Here is a 15610-nt window from a genome sequence, read left to right as displayed (position 1 = left end):
AGAAGGCTTTCAGTTCGATATCACTTCATTTATTTGTCGTTATTCGCCCTGGGGAGAGTGGGCCTGGTTGGGGAGGAGTGGTATGGGGGCATCCAGTCAGACAGCCTCCACCTTCTACCTGGGATCCCAGCTCAGGCGCGGGGCAGAAGGTGGGCACCAAGGCCAGGGTTCCGTCTGCTCCCGCATCCCACTCGCGAACCCTCCTCCTTCTAACCGTTTTATGGGGAGAAAGCCGCCTTCCGAGGTCGCAGTGGTGTTTAAGCCGATCGCGAACTTAGACCGCAGACTGCTTTCCCAGCGTTCATTACTGGGCATCAGCTTCAGCCCGGCGGCGCGCGCACGGGGGCGTGGCCCGCGGATTGACAGCTCAGGCCCCGCCTCCGCCCCGTCTCTAGGGCGACGCCAGAAGCACGCTGTGGCCCAGAGATTCCTCTTCGCCCCGCGGTCCCCGTCTCTGCGACTTTGGTTCCAACTCTGACGAGAGCCGGAAGTGCTGCCTGACGGCGTTGGCTGATCTCCATAGAAACACCGGGAACGTGCTTCCACCTAGTGCTTCCCAGTGCCGCAGCAGCTGCGGACTTCAGTTCCGCTATTGTGGAGGCCCGGAAGTGCGGCCTTGGCGGTGGTAAGCTGGAGGCGGCCACCGCAGCCTGGTGCCTGAGGAGGAGCCGGAGGTGGGATCGAACGGGCATCCCCCCTGCCGCGAGACCGGCAGGGAGGCTGGGGCGTGCCTGGGAGGGGTGCCGGCGCTAGGGGTGGAGCGCACGCTGCGGACGTGAGGGGGCGCTGCAGTATGGGGGCACGGCGCCGGCAAGGTCGCGGACGCTGGAAATCTAGGTTGGTCGGGGCTGCAGCGGGTGCAGCCAGCACGGATCAGAGAGGGGCTCTGGGCTCAGGGTAGGACGCGCGCAGTGGCGCAGAGTGAGGGAGAGGGTGCTGTGAGCGAAGTGTATGGCGTGGGCAAAGGCGTGGCGGCGAGAATGCGTCGCGTGCCCGGGAAGGTGGGCCTTTGTTCTGAGGCGCCAGGAAGGCCCTGCTGCATCTGCACCGAGGAGTCGGAGAGTAGGGCAGTAGTGGATCGGAAAAGGAAGCGCACAGGCCCTGCGGGCTGATGCACTGGTTTCTGCCTCTTCGCCCGGGCACTGATTTGAAGTCCTTTAGATGCTGGGTGAATAAAGACTCTAAGGGTGTTGTGGCAGAGGCAGCGGCACGTGCAAAGACTCGGCTCGTTTGAGGTATCGCCAATTCTTCCCACGGAGGGCTGTGAGCAGAGGGTCTAGATGTGTTAGGTGTTAACAGGCTCCCTCTGGCTGTCGCGTGGGTTAGAGACCCGGAGGTAAGAGAAGGCGAGGCGGTTGCTGCCGTCAGTCTAGCCCCGCGTTCCCCGGGCAGTGGAGGTGTGCGAAGTCGTCGGAGCCGTCAGATGTGGGGCATACCAGAAACGTAGGGGTCTGCTCACAGCAAAGGCGGTTTGGGCATAAAGAGCCGGAGGCGGTGATTCTGAGACCCCATGAGACGCTGAGGGTTAAGAGAGGTCTCCCCCTGGGACTCTATGACCCTGCCTGGGAGGCCTGGTGACGTGTGGGCGGGTCCCAGGGTTTGTCTTATCTCCTGACTCTCCTCCCTCTACACTGGAGGTGTGTATGGCCAGGATGTGGGATAAAGCAGGTATCCCACCCCTGTTGGATAGAGGGGAAATGGGCTGCGGGAGCGCGGTACGTGCTTGACGCAAAGTAGCAGAACTTCTCAGACTCAGAGTCCCCAGGGCGGGGGGTAACCCCTCCTCTTTCTTGTCACAGTCGGACAAGTCTCCGGATTGCTCAGACGTGCTGATCTGAGGCTGTGGCTGCTCCACGGCACCAACCCAATCATACACCCCTGCCCAGTCCGTAGAAGCCCCTTCTCTGTGACCCCCCTCCATACGCCCTAGGCCCCCGCTGGCCCATCCGTATTCCAAGAAGCAGCAGGCTGTGGGAGCCACCTCCCTGGCCACTGCGGAGCACCTGCCAGGCTAGCCTCGCAACCCTTTGTGACTACGCAGACTTCTGATCGCTTAGTCCAAGAGGCAGGTATGTCACCCCACCCTGCGAAGATCTCCGGGCACGCTGGTTAACATGACCGGTTTCAGGCAGCAGACCCGCGTCCGCATAGGGCCTTGGACGTTCTACTGTTGGAGGGTGTGACAGGCAGAACAAAAGACCAGGAGTAGAGGCAATCGCAGCCATGTGTTGGGGAGTCAGCCAGTTCTGGGTGCTGGTCTCTTTTCTACAGGGCTGCCCCCTGAGAGGGGCCTGTGGGGATGGCCTTTGTGGATTTTGGAGTTGGTAGAAGGGTGGGTGACGGCCTAAGTAGGTGAAGTGATCCCTGGACCCTCCCCTGGGTAGTAAGTAAGACTGGGAGCAAGTAGCCCTTTGATATTCCTAACCCTCGGTCGCTGGGCGCTGCGTAGGTGGAGGGAATGCATACGTCCTGGGGTAGAGAAAGTCCTGCTCTGACCCGTGTGCTGGGCAGAGGACTGCGAGAGTCCCTTGCGGAGGGCTGAGGTTTGCTCCGGGGCCCTGTCCTGCAACAAAGGCTTAAGGGACTGGGAAGGCTCGCTCAGGGGCGGGGGTCCCTGGCTTACCCCCCCCTCGTCTGCTGTAGATGGCAGCGGCAGAGGCGGTGCACCACATCCACCTGCAGAACTTCTCCCGGTCTCTGCTTGAGACCCTCAACGGGCAGCGGCTGGGGGGGCACTTCTGTGACGTGACCGTGCGCATCCGCGAGGCTTCGCTGCGCGCACACCGCTGCGTGTTGGCCGCCGGCTCGCCCTTCTTCCAGGATAAATTGCTGCTTGGCCACTCCGAGATCCGCGTGCCGCCGGTGGTGCCTGCGCAAACCGTCCGCCAGCTCGTCGAGTTCCTTTACAGCGGCTCGCTCGTGGTGGCACAAGGAGAAGCGCTGCAGGTGCTCACGGCAGCGTCGGTGCTGCGCATCCAGACCGTCATAGACGAGTGCACGCAGATCATCGCCCGCGCCCGCACCCCCGCCCTGGCCACCCCCGTGCCCCCGCCCCTGCCCACTCCTGTTCCGGCATCACTTGCACCCGCGCAACTGCGCCACCGCTTGCGCCACTTGTTGGCCGCGCGTCCCCTGAGCCATCCTGGTGCCGCACATAGCCGCAAGCAGCGCCAGCCCGCGCGCCTGCAGCTGCCTGCGCCCTCGGCGCCCGCCAAGGCGGAGGGGTCTGACGCCGACCTCACCCTACCCATGGCCCCAGAAGACGGCGGTGGTGACGACGACGACGACGAGACTGATGATGAGACCGACGGTGAGGAAGGCGAAGGCGGCGTCAGGGGTGAGGGCCAGGCACCCCCATCCTTCCCCGACTGCGCCGCCAGCTTCCTCACCACCGCCGCTGACGGCGCGCGAGAGGAGCCGCCTGCGTCTGCTGTCCTTTCTGACTATGGCGGCGCCGGGAGGGACTTCCTTCGGGGGCCTTCTGGTGCAGAGGACGTGTTCCCGGATAGCTACGTATCTCCGTGGCAAGAGGAAGACGGTACAGTAATCGAAAGCTGTCCCGCAGAGGTTCCAGGCCCGCCCGACTGCATTCTGTCCGCATCCCGCCCGCCTGGTGTGAAGACCCCGGGGTCGCCTGTCACGCTTTTCCCCTTTCATCTGGGCGCTCCAGGGCCATCGGCTCAACCTCCTTCAGCACCCTCCGGGCTAGCCGCTGCACCCCCACCTCCCTTCTACACTGCGCTCCAGCCTGATGGGCCCTCCAGTGCGCCTCTGGGAGAGGCTCCCGACCCACCCTCTGCTCCTGCTGCCACCCCTGCACGTGCCTCGGGTGTCGAGCCACCCGCCTATGAATGCAGTCACTGCCGCAAGACGTTCAGCTCGCGGAAAAACTACACAAAGCACATGTTCATCCACTCCGGTGAGCCGTGCTGGGGTCTCGGAGCCCCTGGGTCATTGGAGATTCACACCTGAGGCAGGATTGGGCACTGGGTGGGGCCAGTGATGCAGTTCTGTTGCTCTTTCATGACGCCAGGGGAACCTGGAATTTGAGCCCCAAGTACAATGCCTGTGGGCAGCAGGCACTCCTGCCTGTCCCCTATCTCAATTTACTGGGGTGAGCATGCCAGAGGGGCTGGTGCAGGGATCCTAAAGCTGGGTTGTGGAGCAAGTAACCTGCCCAGGGCCTTTGGAAAGCTGGCAGTGGAGTCTTTAGTCACCATGACAGAGCTTGAGATGGATTGGAGGGAGGGAACATCGCCAGTTTGGGGAGCAGTGATGAAAGGACCCTCCTGGGTCTAGTCGGATGTCAGCAGGTCCAGTGATTGAGACTGGATGCGTGGGAGGGTAGGTTTGCCGGCCTTGGGAGAGCGTGGGAAGCCAGCAGAGAGGCGGCCTGATCAGGGCTGGAAAAGAGAGGTGGGGCTCCCCATGGCCGCAGAGAGGGCTCCTTGGACCTCTGTGTGTCCAGGAAGCAGCTCCTCAGTCGCTGGGGGAGAAGTAGAGCACTGGGGGTTGTGGAGTGAGGGGCCAAGGTGGTAGCTGGCAGGTCATGGGGGTGTTGAAGGAAGGGTGCCAGGGTGCTCCCTGGGGACTGAGGTGTGGAATGCCAAAGGCCTAGCTGGCTGTTAAGAAAAGCAAAGACGTGGCTGGAAGGCCAGTGGGAATAGAGTGAGGAGTACTGCTGGGCCAGTACTAAAATTTGGGATTTTTGGTGCCAGGTCCAGGCCGTCTGGGAGAACCCCTTCCCAGACACTGCCCTGCAGCCACTTGCTGCTCTGAAAGGCTTTTTGTTAATACCTGCTGACTCTAGGAGCCAACACAGCTGGCCTCCCCTGCTCTGCTCCAGAGTGAGCTGGGGTGGCCTGCTCTATAACCTGAGGGACATTACAGCCGCCAGCAGGCAGGGGTTCTGGGCAACGGACTCCCAGAAGAAAGGGGACAGGTGTACCCGGCTCTCTCCCAGTGTAAGGGTGCTGGGCCTTTCCAGACTGTGCGTAGAATGGCCAGAGATCAGAGTTCCAAATGCTTTATGGGCATGGCAGGAATGGGTGAGGGGAGATCCCTCGCCGTTGGGGGAGACCTGAGTGGTCAGTTCCAATGCGCAATGATCTCCCACACTGGTGAGGTTCCCTGCAGGGAGGTTACCTGTTGCAGGTGGGGGACACTGACAGTGGTGTACTGGTATAATGATAAGGGTCTGAAGGGGGATGTCACAGCTGGGCGGAGGTGAGGGGACACACCCGGCCATGTGTGAGGGCCCTTGTTGGGCAGTAAGGTGCGGGAGTGATGGGGTGGTCCCAGAGTGGAGGAGGTGTCCCTGCTGGGCGGGGGATTCCGGGTTGATGGTTGGTCGGGGAGGGGATCCCGGGCAAAGGCATTTGGGGTTCCTTCCCAGCTGACCCTGCATGCGCGGCCCCCCATGTCGCCCGCAGGGGAGAAGCCCCACCAGTGCGCCGTGTGCTGGCGATCTTTCTCGCTGCGTGACTACCTGCTCAAGCATATGGTCACACACACGGGAGTGCGTGCCTTCCAGTGCGCTGTCTGTGCCAAGCGTTTCACGCAGAAGAGCTCGCTCAACGTGCACATGCGCACGCACCGGCCAGAGCGCGCGCCCTGCCCTGCCTGCGGCAAGGTCTTCTCACACCGCGCACTACTGGAGCGCCACCTCGCCACCCACCCTGCGCCCTGATCCAAACCCACACTCATCGTGGGTTTGACCACACTCCGCAGTTGGCCATATCCACCACGGGGTCTGTATATCCTGTGGAGCTAAGTCAGACCCACTGCAGGACTAGTAATATCCCTGCTGAGCCTGGTCACACCATGGGCACTGTGACCACATTCCCACCACCAGACCAGGCTTTCCCCTGAGTGCAGGCCCTCCCCCTGCTCCCACCCTCTTCACCATCAACCAGGGGCCCAACCCGCCTAACTCCTACACTCGGACCCTCCAGGTAGTGGCGGGCTGGGGCTCGGGCTGGTCAGAGAGACCCAACCACCTGAGAACTGGATCATCTCCAGTCTGAACTGGACCCTCAGACTTGGGGCAGGGCCCAGGATTTGTGGCTCCAACTGTCTCGCACCCTACCTCCCATGAGTGGAGTGGGGTGTAGGCCTGTTTCTCTAGCCCAGTGTCAGGCTGGGCACCTCACCCCAAGCTACCCCTCCCTCATCTGGCACTTAAGAGGGCTCAGATGGACCCATCATGGACTGGGGCCAGACCTTGGGATACCTGCTTTGTAATAAAGGACTGTGGCTCATGGGGCCAAAACCGTGCATTTCTCACAGACTGGCTGTGGGCATCAGGGTTCAGCGCCCTCTTTCCTGGGCCACGCCCCTGCTTCCCCCCTTGGGCTTGGTCATCTCATACCTCAGTGGGATGCACATGTGATCAGTGCTTGACTCCTAGAGCCCTTGGTCCTGTGGGGTGGGGTACAGGCTAACTCCATACGAGGTGGGTCTCAGGGAGGGAGGCCACATGTGGGACTCCACCCCCCCACCCCCCCAGTCACATTTACTGCAGTCCAAGTTGAAAATGTCGAGACCTTTGCCCCTAGGTCCTCCAAGTCCTTTGAACTTCCTTTTGAGGGACCCAGGGGCTCTTAGGGGCCAGAGCGCCATGAGAAGACCTCAGCCCCTGGATGCCTGCCCTGGGGGACAAGCTGGAGTGCTGGGTGGGTTGGGGTAGTGGGGAGTGGCAGCTGCACCCTTGGGCTGCTGTTGAAGAGGGTGATCCGTGGTGGTGAGCTGGTGTCATGCAACCCCGTGTCACTTAAACTGCCAGCCCAGAGCAAGGCTGTACCATCCGCTTCCAGTGCTGGTTTGATAGCTGACCTGGGTGCCCTGCCCTTAGGATTTGGGGCAGCTCGGGACGGGTGCAGCTTGGAGGGAGGTTCCCCAGCACGACCTGTTGGCTCCTGGTCCAATGGCAGCACATCTCTGAGCTCCACCCTGTGACTGCCTCTCAGAGGTGAGGGGGCAGCACCTCCCACGTTCCAGGCAGAGTTCAGCTTCCTGAACCCCAAGCACAGTCCCCTCGGATGCCAGGGGTGTGGCTGTCAGTGCAGCACATGGGTGGGAGGGCCAGATTTGAATTCAGGCACTGCATTTATCCCTTTCAGTATTTACTGAGCATCTGCTATACCTGGGTAGAGGCTCAGTCTGGCCAAGCGCCATCTTAAGTGCAGCTTAAGTGGGTGTCACAGGAGAACCTCCAGGTGAGCTGTGAAGAGCAGCAGGCAGTGCTTGAAACCCACTCGCTTTGCTCTCCTGCTGATTCTGTGGGCTTGGGCTTGTTTTCCAAGTGCCTGGTCCACAGCAGGTGGCCACATGGGCAGAGCTGAACAAACAGGTGTGGTTCAGAAGGGCTGGAGGCAGGGTTGGAGTGCTGGGTGAAAAGGAAAGGGATTAAGAAATAAGGATTGGTACAAAATAGTCACGGGGATGTAAATAATCATAGGGAATATAAATAATATTGTAATGTGGTGCCAGGTGGGCACTAGACTTATGGGGATGATGACTTAGTTATATAAATGCCTAACCACTGTGCTGTATACCTGAAAATAATATAATATTGAATGTGAACTGTATTTGAACAAATACAAATAGAGGGCTGGGGGCAGAGTCTGGGGCAAGGAGCACGCTGTCAACAGCGCCTGGGCCACAGCAGGGGGCGGGGCTGATGGGCTTCCCAAGCGGGCCGGAGGTTAAGGCCGGCAGCCCGCGGAGGACAGCATTCCGAGGAACTCCTCTGAAGACGGAGCATGGGCGTCCGGTCGAGACTGGCCATTTTGCTGCTGCTGCTGCTGTTGCTGCGCAGCTTGGGGCAGCACACGTGGCCTGCCGTTGTGGCCCTGGCACTGCGCTGGCTCCTGGGGGACCCCGCCTGCTGTGCGCTGCTGGGCCTGGCCGCGCTGGCGCGGCCCTGGCTCAGCCCTTGGCTGCCCCACTGGCTCAGCCTGGCGGCCGCGGCCCTCACGCTGGCTCTGCTGCCCGTGAGGCCGCCACCGGGGCTGCGCTGGCTGCCGGCAGATGTGGCTTTCATCGCTGGGGTCCTCCACGCGGGCCTGGATATCAGGGCGCGCTTGAGCCGCACGCCGCCCGACACCTTCGTGGATGCCTTTGAGCGGCGCGCGCGGGCGCAGCCGGGTCACACACCCTTGGTGTGGACAGGACCGGGGGGCCGCTCGGTCACCTACCGGGAGCTGGACGCCAGGGCCTGCAGGGCGGCGTGGGCCCTGAAGGCGGAGCTGGGCAGTCCAGCGGACCGGGGTGCCAGGGAGTCCGCTGCCCTCCTGGTGCTGGCCTCCCAGGTCGTCCCCGCCCTGGGCCTGTGGCTGGGGCTGGCCAAGTTGGGCTGCCCGGTGGCGTGGATCAATCCGCACAGCCGAGGGGCGCCCCTGGTGCACTCGGTACTGAGCTGTGGGGCTCGGGTGCTGGTGGTGGACCCAGGTGAGGACCCCAGAGGCCATGGAGGAAGAAAGGGGCGGGCACGGACGTGAGGGGTTGCTGCTCATAGGGTCCTGGGCAAGAAGCGCCTTCTTTCCCCCACCCCCACAGGCAGTCATACTTAGCCTCTGCAAAGTAATTCTGAGGGCACCACAGTTTCATTTTTTTATTCATCGTGGCTATTTCAATCCTTTCTGCCAAAAAATACTAACTATGGGGTTCTTTACAGAAGAACACAGAAGCTTTGCTCTGCTGGCTGCTTCCTTTGTGGCTGGCTGTGGGCTCCTCTTCTCCATCTCTGGGTCTTAGGTGGGCCTTGCCTCTGTTTTTCCTCTGATCCATCCCTGCAGACCTTCGGGAAAACCTGGAGGAGGTCCTTCCCAGGCTGCGGGAAGAGAACATCCGTTGCTTCTACCTCAGTCTGTCCTCCCCAACACCGGGCGTGGGGGCTCTGGGGGCCGCCCTGCAGAATGCACCCCCGGACCCTGTGCCGGCAGACCTGCGTGCCGGGATCACACCGCGAAGCCCTGCCCTGTTCATCTACACCTCAGGGACCACAGGTGAGGACACCCAGCAACCCTATTCCTGACCTCTGAACTCTCATGCTGACCTGAGCGCAAGCCGCACTGACCCGTGCCTCTAACTTGACCTCTGAAACCTACCATGTGCTTTGATTGAGACATGTGGCCTGAACTCTGACTCCCAGCGTGATCTGAGTGGTCAGCGCCAGGACCCTGCCTCTTCCCAGCAAACAGCTTTTAGAATTCAGCCTCTGAACCCCAAACCCAACTTGAGTTTCTTGAACCCACCCACAAATTCCCATACCTGTGGCTGGCTGTGGGGGCCCTGCAGACCTGACCATGGAGACCCACTCCTGGGTGCTGGTCCCTCTTGTGCTGTCCTACCACCCCACCCTTCCCATTCCTTCATCCCCTAGGGCTACCGAAGCCAGCCATTCTCACGCATGAGCGGGTTCTACAAATGTGCAGGATGCTGTCCCTGAGCGGGGTCACAGCTGATGACGTGGTCTACACGGTCTTGCCTCTGTACCACGTGATGGGGCTTGTCCTTGGGGTCCTCGGTTGCCTGGAGCTCGGTAAGCCCTTCCCTGAAGACCCTTCCAATCCATGGGACTGCCAGACTGGAAGTCGGGGTGGGGCTGTCAGGGTGACAAGAACCCACACCTCACCCAGCACCCTGGGTTCTTACCTTTAACAAGGACATGCAGCAGAGAGCCCCAGGAGATCCTGGGCAGAGCCTGGGACACCCAGACAGTCCATGCCATCATGCTGTCTCCCTGAACCCCTACTAGGAACCCACACTGGGATCTCTGTATAGTCTGTTTGTTTCCCTTCAAATTTTTATCACGAAAATTTTGATACATAAAAATTCTAAATGTTTCCACATGAATCCTCATGTACCCACCACCCAGCTTCAGCCCCCATCAGCATTTTGCTGTACTTATTTCTTTTATCACCTCCTCACTCCTGCTTGTCTTTTTTACTCTCATATTTTATTAAAATATTTTTTGTTTTATCGCGGACAATTTCAAATACACACAAAGGTAGAGCAAATAGTTGGATGAAGTCTCACATGTCCTCACCCAGCCTTAACAATTAACCTATTGCCTGATGCCCACTTCATGCTCAAATGTCCCCAGTTACCTAGTTGTCTTTACAGTTAGTCTCCTCATGATTTGGCCTTTGCTCTTTCCTGTGTTTCCTGTTAGACTGGAAATTCCCTCTAGAGATGTTGTTAGACTCATTCGGTCATTCTGGGCAAGAACCTTGCTGGGGTGCATTGTGCTTCCTATCTTGTCACACTGGAGGCAGCTCATAACTGTTATCTTTCCTTCAAGAGACTAAGATGTATTGGGAAGCTGTAATTGGAAAACTCCCCGTCAACCTTCCTTCTGGTTTTACTACCTCTTAAAGACCTTTCCTGAATCGGGTGTTTCATCAGGGGTTGCAAACCAAGCTGTCCAAGGACCCGGCACCCATTTTCACAGAAAGGGCACTGTATTTACCTCCCTGTCAAAAATCCAGCCTCAAAGAAGACACACACTTGCTACTCATCAAGCATATGAGCAACTGTCCCTTTGGGTGCAGAGATGATGATATTTTGCTTGTAGGGTTTTGTTGAGGATAAAAGTTGAGTTAGGGAGAGTGCCTTCCACAGAGCCAGTTGTAGAGAAGAGGATCAGAAAAGGAGGGGTTGCTTTCCTGGAGTGAATGTTGTGGCATCTAAAATTAATCGATGTGTCCATCTATCCATCCACCAAAACACCCATTCATCTACCACCTACCTCTTCATCCATCCATCCACTCACCTTTCCATCCACCCACCCACCCATCCATCTGCTCAGCTAAACATTCATAAAACATTTGTAATCAAGAATGATTAATATTTACAGCCCTATTTAGCAGCACTCACTTTGTACCAGGCACCGAGCTTTCCACACATCCAGGATGTGAACCCAGGCCCGCCTATGCTTTTCTCATAGAAGCTGTCCTGGCTGGGCCAGGGATGTAGAGATGAGTCCAGCAATAGTCTGATACCATCCTGTGCTTCAGGGGGCCACAGTGAAGGGATCAATGCAGTTTCTCACAGTGGCTTGGAAGCATGACCTGAAACCTTTTCCTCTCTTCCCTCCCAGGAGCAACCTGTGTCCTGGCCCCTAAGTTCTCTGCCTCCTGCTTCTGGAATGACTGTCGGCAGCATAGTGTGACTGTGATCCAGTATGTGGGCGAGGTCCTGCGGTACCTGTGTAACACTCCCCAGGTGAGGGACTAATATTAGGGCTCCATACTTTAGGTATGAAACCCCAGCTGTTATCCCAGGTAAAGGTCTCAGGTAGATTTAGGTACAGGATTCAAGCAATGTCATTCAGATAAAACTCCCCAGGCAAGAGCCACTATAATGAGTTCCACACAAGGTTTCTAATGTTGGATCCCTTGGTGATCAGCTTCACTTCCTTGCACTGCCTCAGAGTCCTCATTTGGAAAACAGGATAATACCTCAAGGGGTATTGTGAGAATTAAACATATCTAAATTGCTTAGAACAGGGTGTGACTCAGGGCAAACTCATTAGATGTGAAGCAGCCTTATCCTTACAGAGCAATGAGGTATGGAGCTCAGGTAACTTGTTTCCAAGCAATGTGCCGAGATATCCCTCCAGATAAAGCCTCAAGGTAAGCCCTCAGGGAGTCTCCAGGTAACTACCCACAAGTAAGGCCCCTAAGTAACTCCCCAAGATGAAGCTTCAAGTTACTCCCCCGGTTACCTCCAGGTAAAGCCCCCAGGTAACTCCTCCACCCCCAAGCAACCTCTGCAGATAATCTCCAGGTACAGGTTCCAGGTAACTACTCTCAAGTAAGAACCCCAGGTATTTCCCCTAGGTTTATGTCCCTCCATCACCTCCCAGGTAACTCCTCAAGTGAGGACCCAAGATAGCCTTCCGAGGAAATGGTACCTGGGCACACCCAAGGTCACCTCCTTGTCACCCTCGTTGGCATGTCCCTGCAGCGGCAAGAGGACCAGACACATACAGTCCGCCTGGCAATGGGCAACGGACTCCGGGCAGATGTGTGGGAAACCTTCCAGCAGCGCTTTGGCCCCATTCGGATCTTGGAGGTCTACGGCTCCACAGAAGGCAACATTGGCTTTGTCAACTATCCAGGGCGCTGTGGGGCAGTGGGCAAGACAAGCTGCTTTCTTCGAGTGAGTAGGTTGGGTGTGACAGTGGTCCTGATTGAGGCTGAGCCCGCAGGACCTCTGCTGACACGTTCCCACCCTCCACTCAGATGCTGTCCCCCTTTGAGCTTGTACAGTTTGACACAGAGGCCGTGGAGCCTGTGAGGGACAAACAAGGCTTCTGTGTGCCTGTGGGGCCAGGTATGGGGGTTGGGGAGCCTTCCCTGGGTGTGGGAAAGGTGGGGACCCTGTCTCCTCCTTGGCTGGAACAAGCTACCCAAAGCCTTGAGGTCAGTGCCCAGTGGTGGTGTCGGCAGTTCTCTCCTGGGCCCTTAGTCCCCAGCCTGTCTGACCTCTGTCTGGTACCCTCTACCTCTCAGCTTCTGAACTCTGCCCAGCTCCGCGCCTCAATCTCTTGCTCGCCTGGGTTTTGGGTGTACATTTGAGTTCTCTGGCGCCTTCTGTGGAAGCCCCACCCTCCCAGACATCAATCTCTTGCCTTCTACCTAGGGTCTTCTCTCCTGGGGCCTCGCACGGTCCTGGACACATCTCTTTCTTCCCACCATTTGTCTCTGTCCCCTTCCATCCCTTTTGGAGAGCTTAGTTCTCAGGGACATTCACTGAATTACTAAAGACTGTAAGAAAAATTTGGAATGTAGATGGAGGGAACAGAATGGAAGAAGCATTGGTGAGGAAAGTAATTGGTCGATACATTTAGTTCTCAGTTTTCTGTTTTTTAAGTGGGCTTCCCATGCCACCTTCTCTGTCCGGTCTCTCATTTTCTATTTCCCTGTATCTCTGGGTCTCTGTCTCTTCTCTGGCAGGGTCCTGGGTGATGGAGTCCATCGCTGTCGGAAATCTCTGGCCGGGGGCTGGTGGGCTCCTGAGGTTCTGGTCCATAGTGAATGTCCCAAATCCTACTCTGGTCCACAGGGGAGCCCGGGCTCCTATTGGCTCAGGTGCTAGGCCGCCACCCTTTTGTGGGCTACCACGGGCCCCGAGAACTGTCGGAACGGAAATTGGTGCGGGACGTACGGCGCCACGGCGACGTTTACTACAACTCCGGGGACCTGCTTTCCATGGACCGGGAAGGTTTCCTCTACTTCTGCGACCGCCTCGGGGACACTTTCCGGTCCGGGGCGGGGTTTCCCGGGGCAGGACTGGGAGGCGGGGCTCCTGGGGCTTCCAGATCCTGGAGGGAGGCTGGGTGACGAGGCGGGACTTCCGGATGCCAGAGGGGGCGGGGTTCTCAATCGTGCAGGGGGTGGAGTTGGGCAGCGAGGGCTATCAGATTCCCTAGGAGGCGGGGCTTGGTGGGCAAGAGGCGGGGCCTCCACTTTACCAAGGGCGTACTCACACGCACGAGCTCCACCCCGCAGATGGAAGGGTGAGAACGTGTCCACGCGGGAGGTGGAGGGCGTGTTGTCACTGGTGGACTTCCTGCAGGAGGTGAATGTGTATGGTGTGTCTGTGCCAGGTGCGAAGGGGTCACCTCATTTTAACCTTCAACAGCTTTGTGGGTGGAGGTTTGTTACAACGATTTTACAGGTTAGGGAGCTACTGGGGCACAATCAGTGAGCAGAACTGGTCGGGGGAGAGGATCAGCAGTGGGCTCTGTGAGGTGGGTCAGCCAAGAGTGACTGGCGTGCTTCCCAGGGTGTGAGGGAAAGGTGGGCATGGCTGCTGTGCACGTGGCACCCGGCCAGACCTTCGATGGACAGAGACTGTACCAGCACGTCTGCACTTGGCTCCCTGCCTATGCTGTCCCCCATTTCATCCGTATCCAGGTGAGCTCAGGGTGGCAGTAGTCGGTTGGTGGGAAGTCTTGGCGGTGGGAGTCACAGTGAGGTTACAGCCACTGCCCCTGCAGGACACCATGGAGATCACGAGCACGTTCAAACTGGTGAAGTCCCAGTTGGTGCGTGAGGGCTTCAACGTGGGCCTCATTGCCGACTCCCTGTTTGTGCTGGACAACCAAGCCCAGGCCTTCCGGCCCCTGACGCCTGACACGTACAAGGCTGTGTGTGAGGGTACCTGGAAACTCTGACCATTCGGCCAGTCAACAGGACATCTGAAGGGGCAGGATCCAATGCTGGCCTCTGTCAAAAAATAAATAATAAATGGAGCCACTTTAAAATGGAACAGGAGCTGCCATCCCAGAGGAATTGCCTTGCACATCTTATGCCTCATACCTGTGAATGTTAAAACAGGGCAAAAGAACCTTTGGACTGAGACTAAAGGAAGCTTTTTTTGTCCCAAAACTGTTTTCAAAGCTAAAAAGAAAGCAGATATTATGATTACTAGACTGATGACTACCAGACTGAAAATTAAAAACATTCTTTAGAATTAACATCACTATGTTATCTGCACCAACAACAATGACTCCTTCCTTCTGTTAATCTAATTGTTCCCCTCCCCTTCCCATAAATACCTCTTGTCTCTGTGTCCTACTTGGAATGCGAATTGGACTTCTTCCTGAATGGCTATTCTTTTTTTAAAAAATTTCAAATGAATGCTTGTTTCCTCTCACTTTGTAAGGCCTTTTTGTTTTTAACACCACCACCCTTGCTTGCAGTGTCATCTCCACCATGGACCTTCATGGGTCATCCTGAATCCTAGCTGCACAGAGAGGGTTGACACTAGACCCGGCATCAGCGAGAATAAACTCACGTGTACACAGATGTCTGTATGTGTATGTGTAGTCACACAGCAACCTAGCAGACTGTCCCCCACCGTGTCTTTCCTTAAGGAAAGACAAGTCTATGAGACTGTGCATCTCTGGGACTGTATATTTCTCTCTATTTAGTCTCCAAAGGAGGGTCTGTGACCAAAGACGAATAAATCCCCCACGGGGGGGGGGAGGGGGGGGACAACTCAAGCCAGGCGGAACCCCATGGAGATGCCTGTTGAGCTGCCTTAGAAAGATTTGGGAGGGGTCTTGTCTTCCCTTCCCGCTGCCTAGGAAAAGCAGCTGCTGGCTCTGGCTTTCCCTTCTCACCTGGTTGGGAGAAAGGTCTTGAGAGTGATAAGATTAAGCTCTCTCTGCTCAGCTCTGTGAAATAATTTCAACATGTTATATATGTCCCTTAAAAGAGTTGCTTACCTCACCTCAAGGACTTTTTCTGCTTCGGCTGTTTAAAGATCAGCATAATTGGTTTGGGTTGTTTCTATAACATGACAATTGAGTCTCAGAGACCGTGCCAAAAACACTGCTACTCCCTTGTATACTTATCAATAAAAACCTCCAGTCGGCTTTGTTTGGGGCTCCAGTCTTTCAGAACTGTGAGACCCCTGGCCTTCTGAGATTTAACTGCATTAAGTCTCTGTATGTTTCTTTCTTAAACACTTAACCCAAAGCCGTCCCTTCTCGCACCCTCACTGCCCATGTTGCGCTGGACGCGACATGTATGGATAAACAAGTGAGGCATGCAGGGCCCAGTGTTCTCCAAAAACCATACTTCAGGGCCCC

At 57.2% G+C, this 15610-nt stretch overlaps 2 protein-coding genes across 7 annotated transcripts; both read left to right on the top strand.

Moving 5' to 3' along the window:
- The first annotated feature begins 596 nt into the window (after nucleotides 1–596).
- Nucleotides 597–6276, top strand: ZBTB45 (zinc finger and BTB domain containing 45). Of its 6 annotated transcripts, none has more exons than XM_081032264.1 (4): nucleotides 597–674; nucleotides 1800–2069; nucleotides 2644–3919; nucleotides 5433–6276. In XM_081032264.1, the coding sequence occupies exons 3-4, from the start codon at nucleotides 2644–2646 to the stop codon at nucleotides 5687–5689; spliced, it is 1533 nt and encodes a 510-aa protein (XP_080888390.1). In that variant the 5' UTR covers nucleotides 597–674; nucleotides 1800–2069; the 3' UTR covers nucleotides 5690–6276. The 6 variants fall into 6 exon arrangements, with proteins under 6 accessions (XP_080888390.1, XP_080888393.1, XP_080888392.1 ...); XM_081032263.1 differs by having other exon boundaries at nucleotides 619–837; XM_081032265.1 differs by lacking the exon at nucleotides 597–674 and adding an exon at nucleotides 821–1235.
- Nucleotides 6277–7493: 1217 nt separating this feature from the next.
- SLC27A5 (solute carrier family 27 member 5) lies at nucleotides 7494–15455 on the top strand. The gene is made up of 10 exons (XM_081032254.1): nucleotides 7494–8451; nucleotides 8799–9008; nucleotides 9386–9544; nucleotides 11105–11229; nucleotides 11974–12168; nucleotides 12252–12342; nucleotides 13075–13273; nucleotides 13521–13618; nucleotides 13798–13928; nucleotides 14012–15455. The coding sequence occupies exons 1-10, from the start codon at nucleotides 7764–7766 to the stop codon at nucleotides 14186–14188; spliced, it is 2073 nt and encodes a 690-aa protein (XP_080888380.1). The 5' UTR covers nucleotides 7494–7763; the 3' UTR covers nucleotides 14189–15455.
- Nucleotides 15456–15610: the final 155 nt, after the last annotated feature.

This window comes from Rhinolophus hipposideros (assembly GCF_964194185.1).
Source record: "Rhinolophus hipposideros genome assembly, chromosome: 21".
NCBI classification, from domain to species: Eukaryota; Metazoa; Chordata; class Mammalia; order Chiroptera; family Rhinolophidae; genus Rhinolophus; species Rhinolophus hipposideros.
This window is presented reverse-complemented; position numbering and strand designations above follow the sequence as displayed.

Excerpts from the sequence above, each read along its gene's own strand:
- ZBTB45 (XM_081032267.1), top strand. The coding sequence starts at position 2,644 with ATGGCAGCGGCAGAGGCGGTGCACCACATCCACCTGCAGAACTTCTCC. Across the intron at positions 3,920-5,432 it reads GCACATGTTCATCCACTCCG|GGGAGAAGCCCCACCAGTGC; the intron begins GTGAGCCGTGCT and ends TGTCGCCCGCAG.
- SLC27A5 (XM_081032254.1), top strand. The coding sequence starts at position 7,764 with ATGGGCGTCCGGTCGAGACTGGCCATTTTGCTGCTGCTGCTGCTGTTG. Across the intron at positions 8,452-8,798 it reads GGTGCTGGTGGTGGACCCAG|ACCTTCGGGAAAACCTGGAG; the intron begins GTGAGGACCCCA and ends CCATCCCTGCAG. Across the intron at positions 12,343-13,074 it reads CTGTGTGCCTGTGGGGCCAG|GGGAGCCCGGGCTCCTATTG; the intron begins GTATGGGGGTTG and ends TCTGGTCCACAG.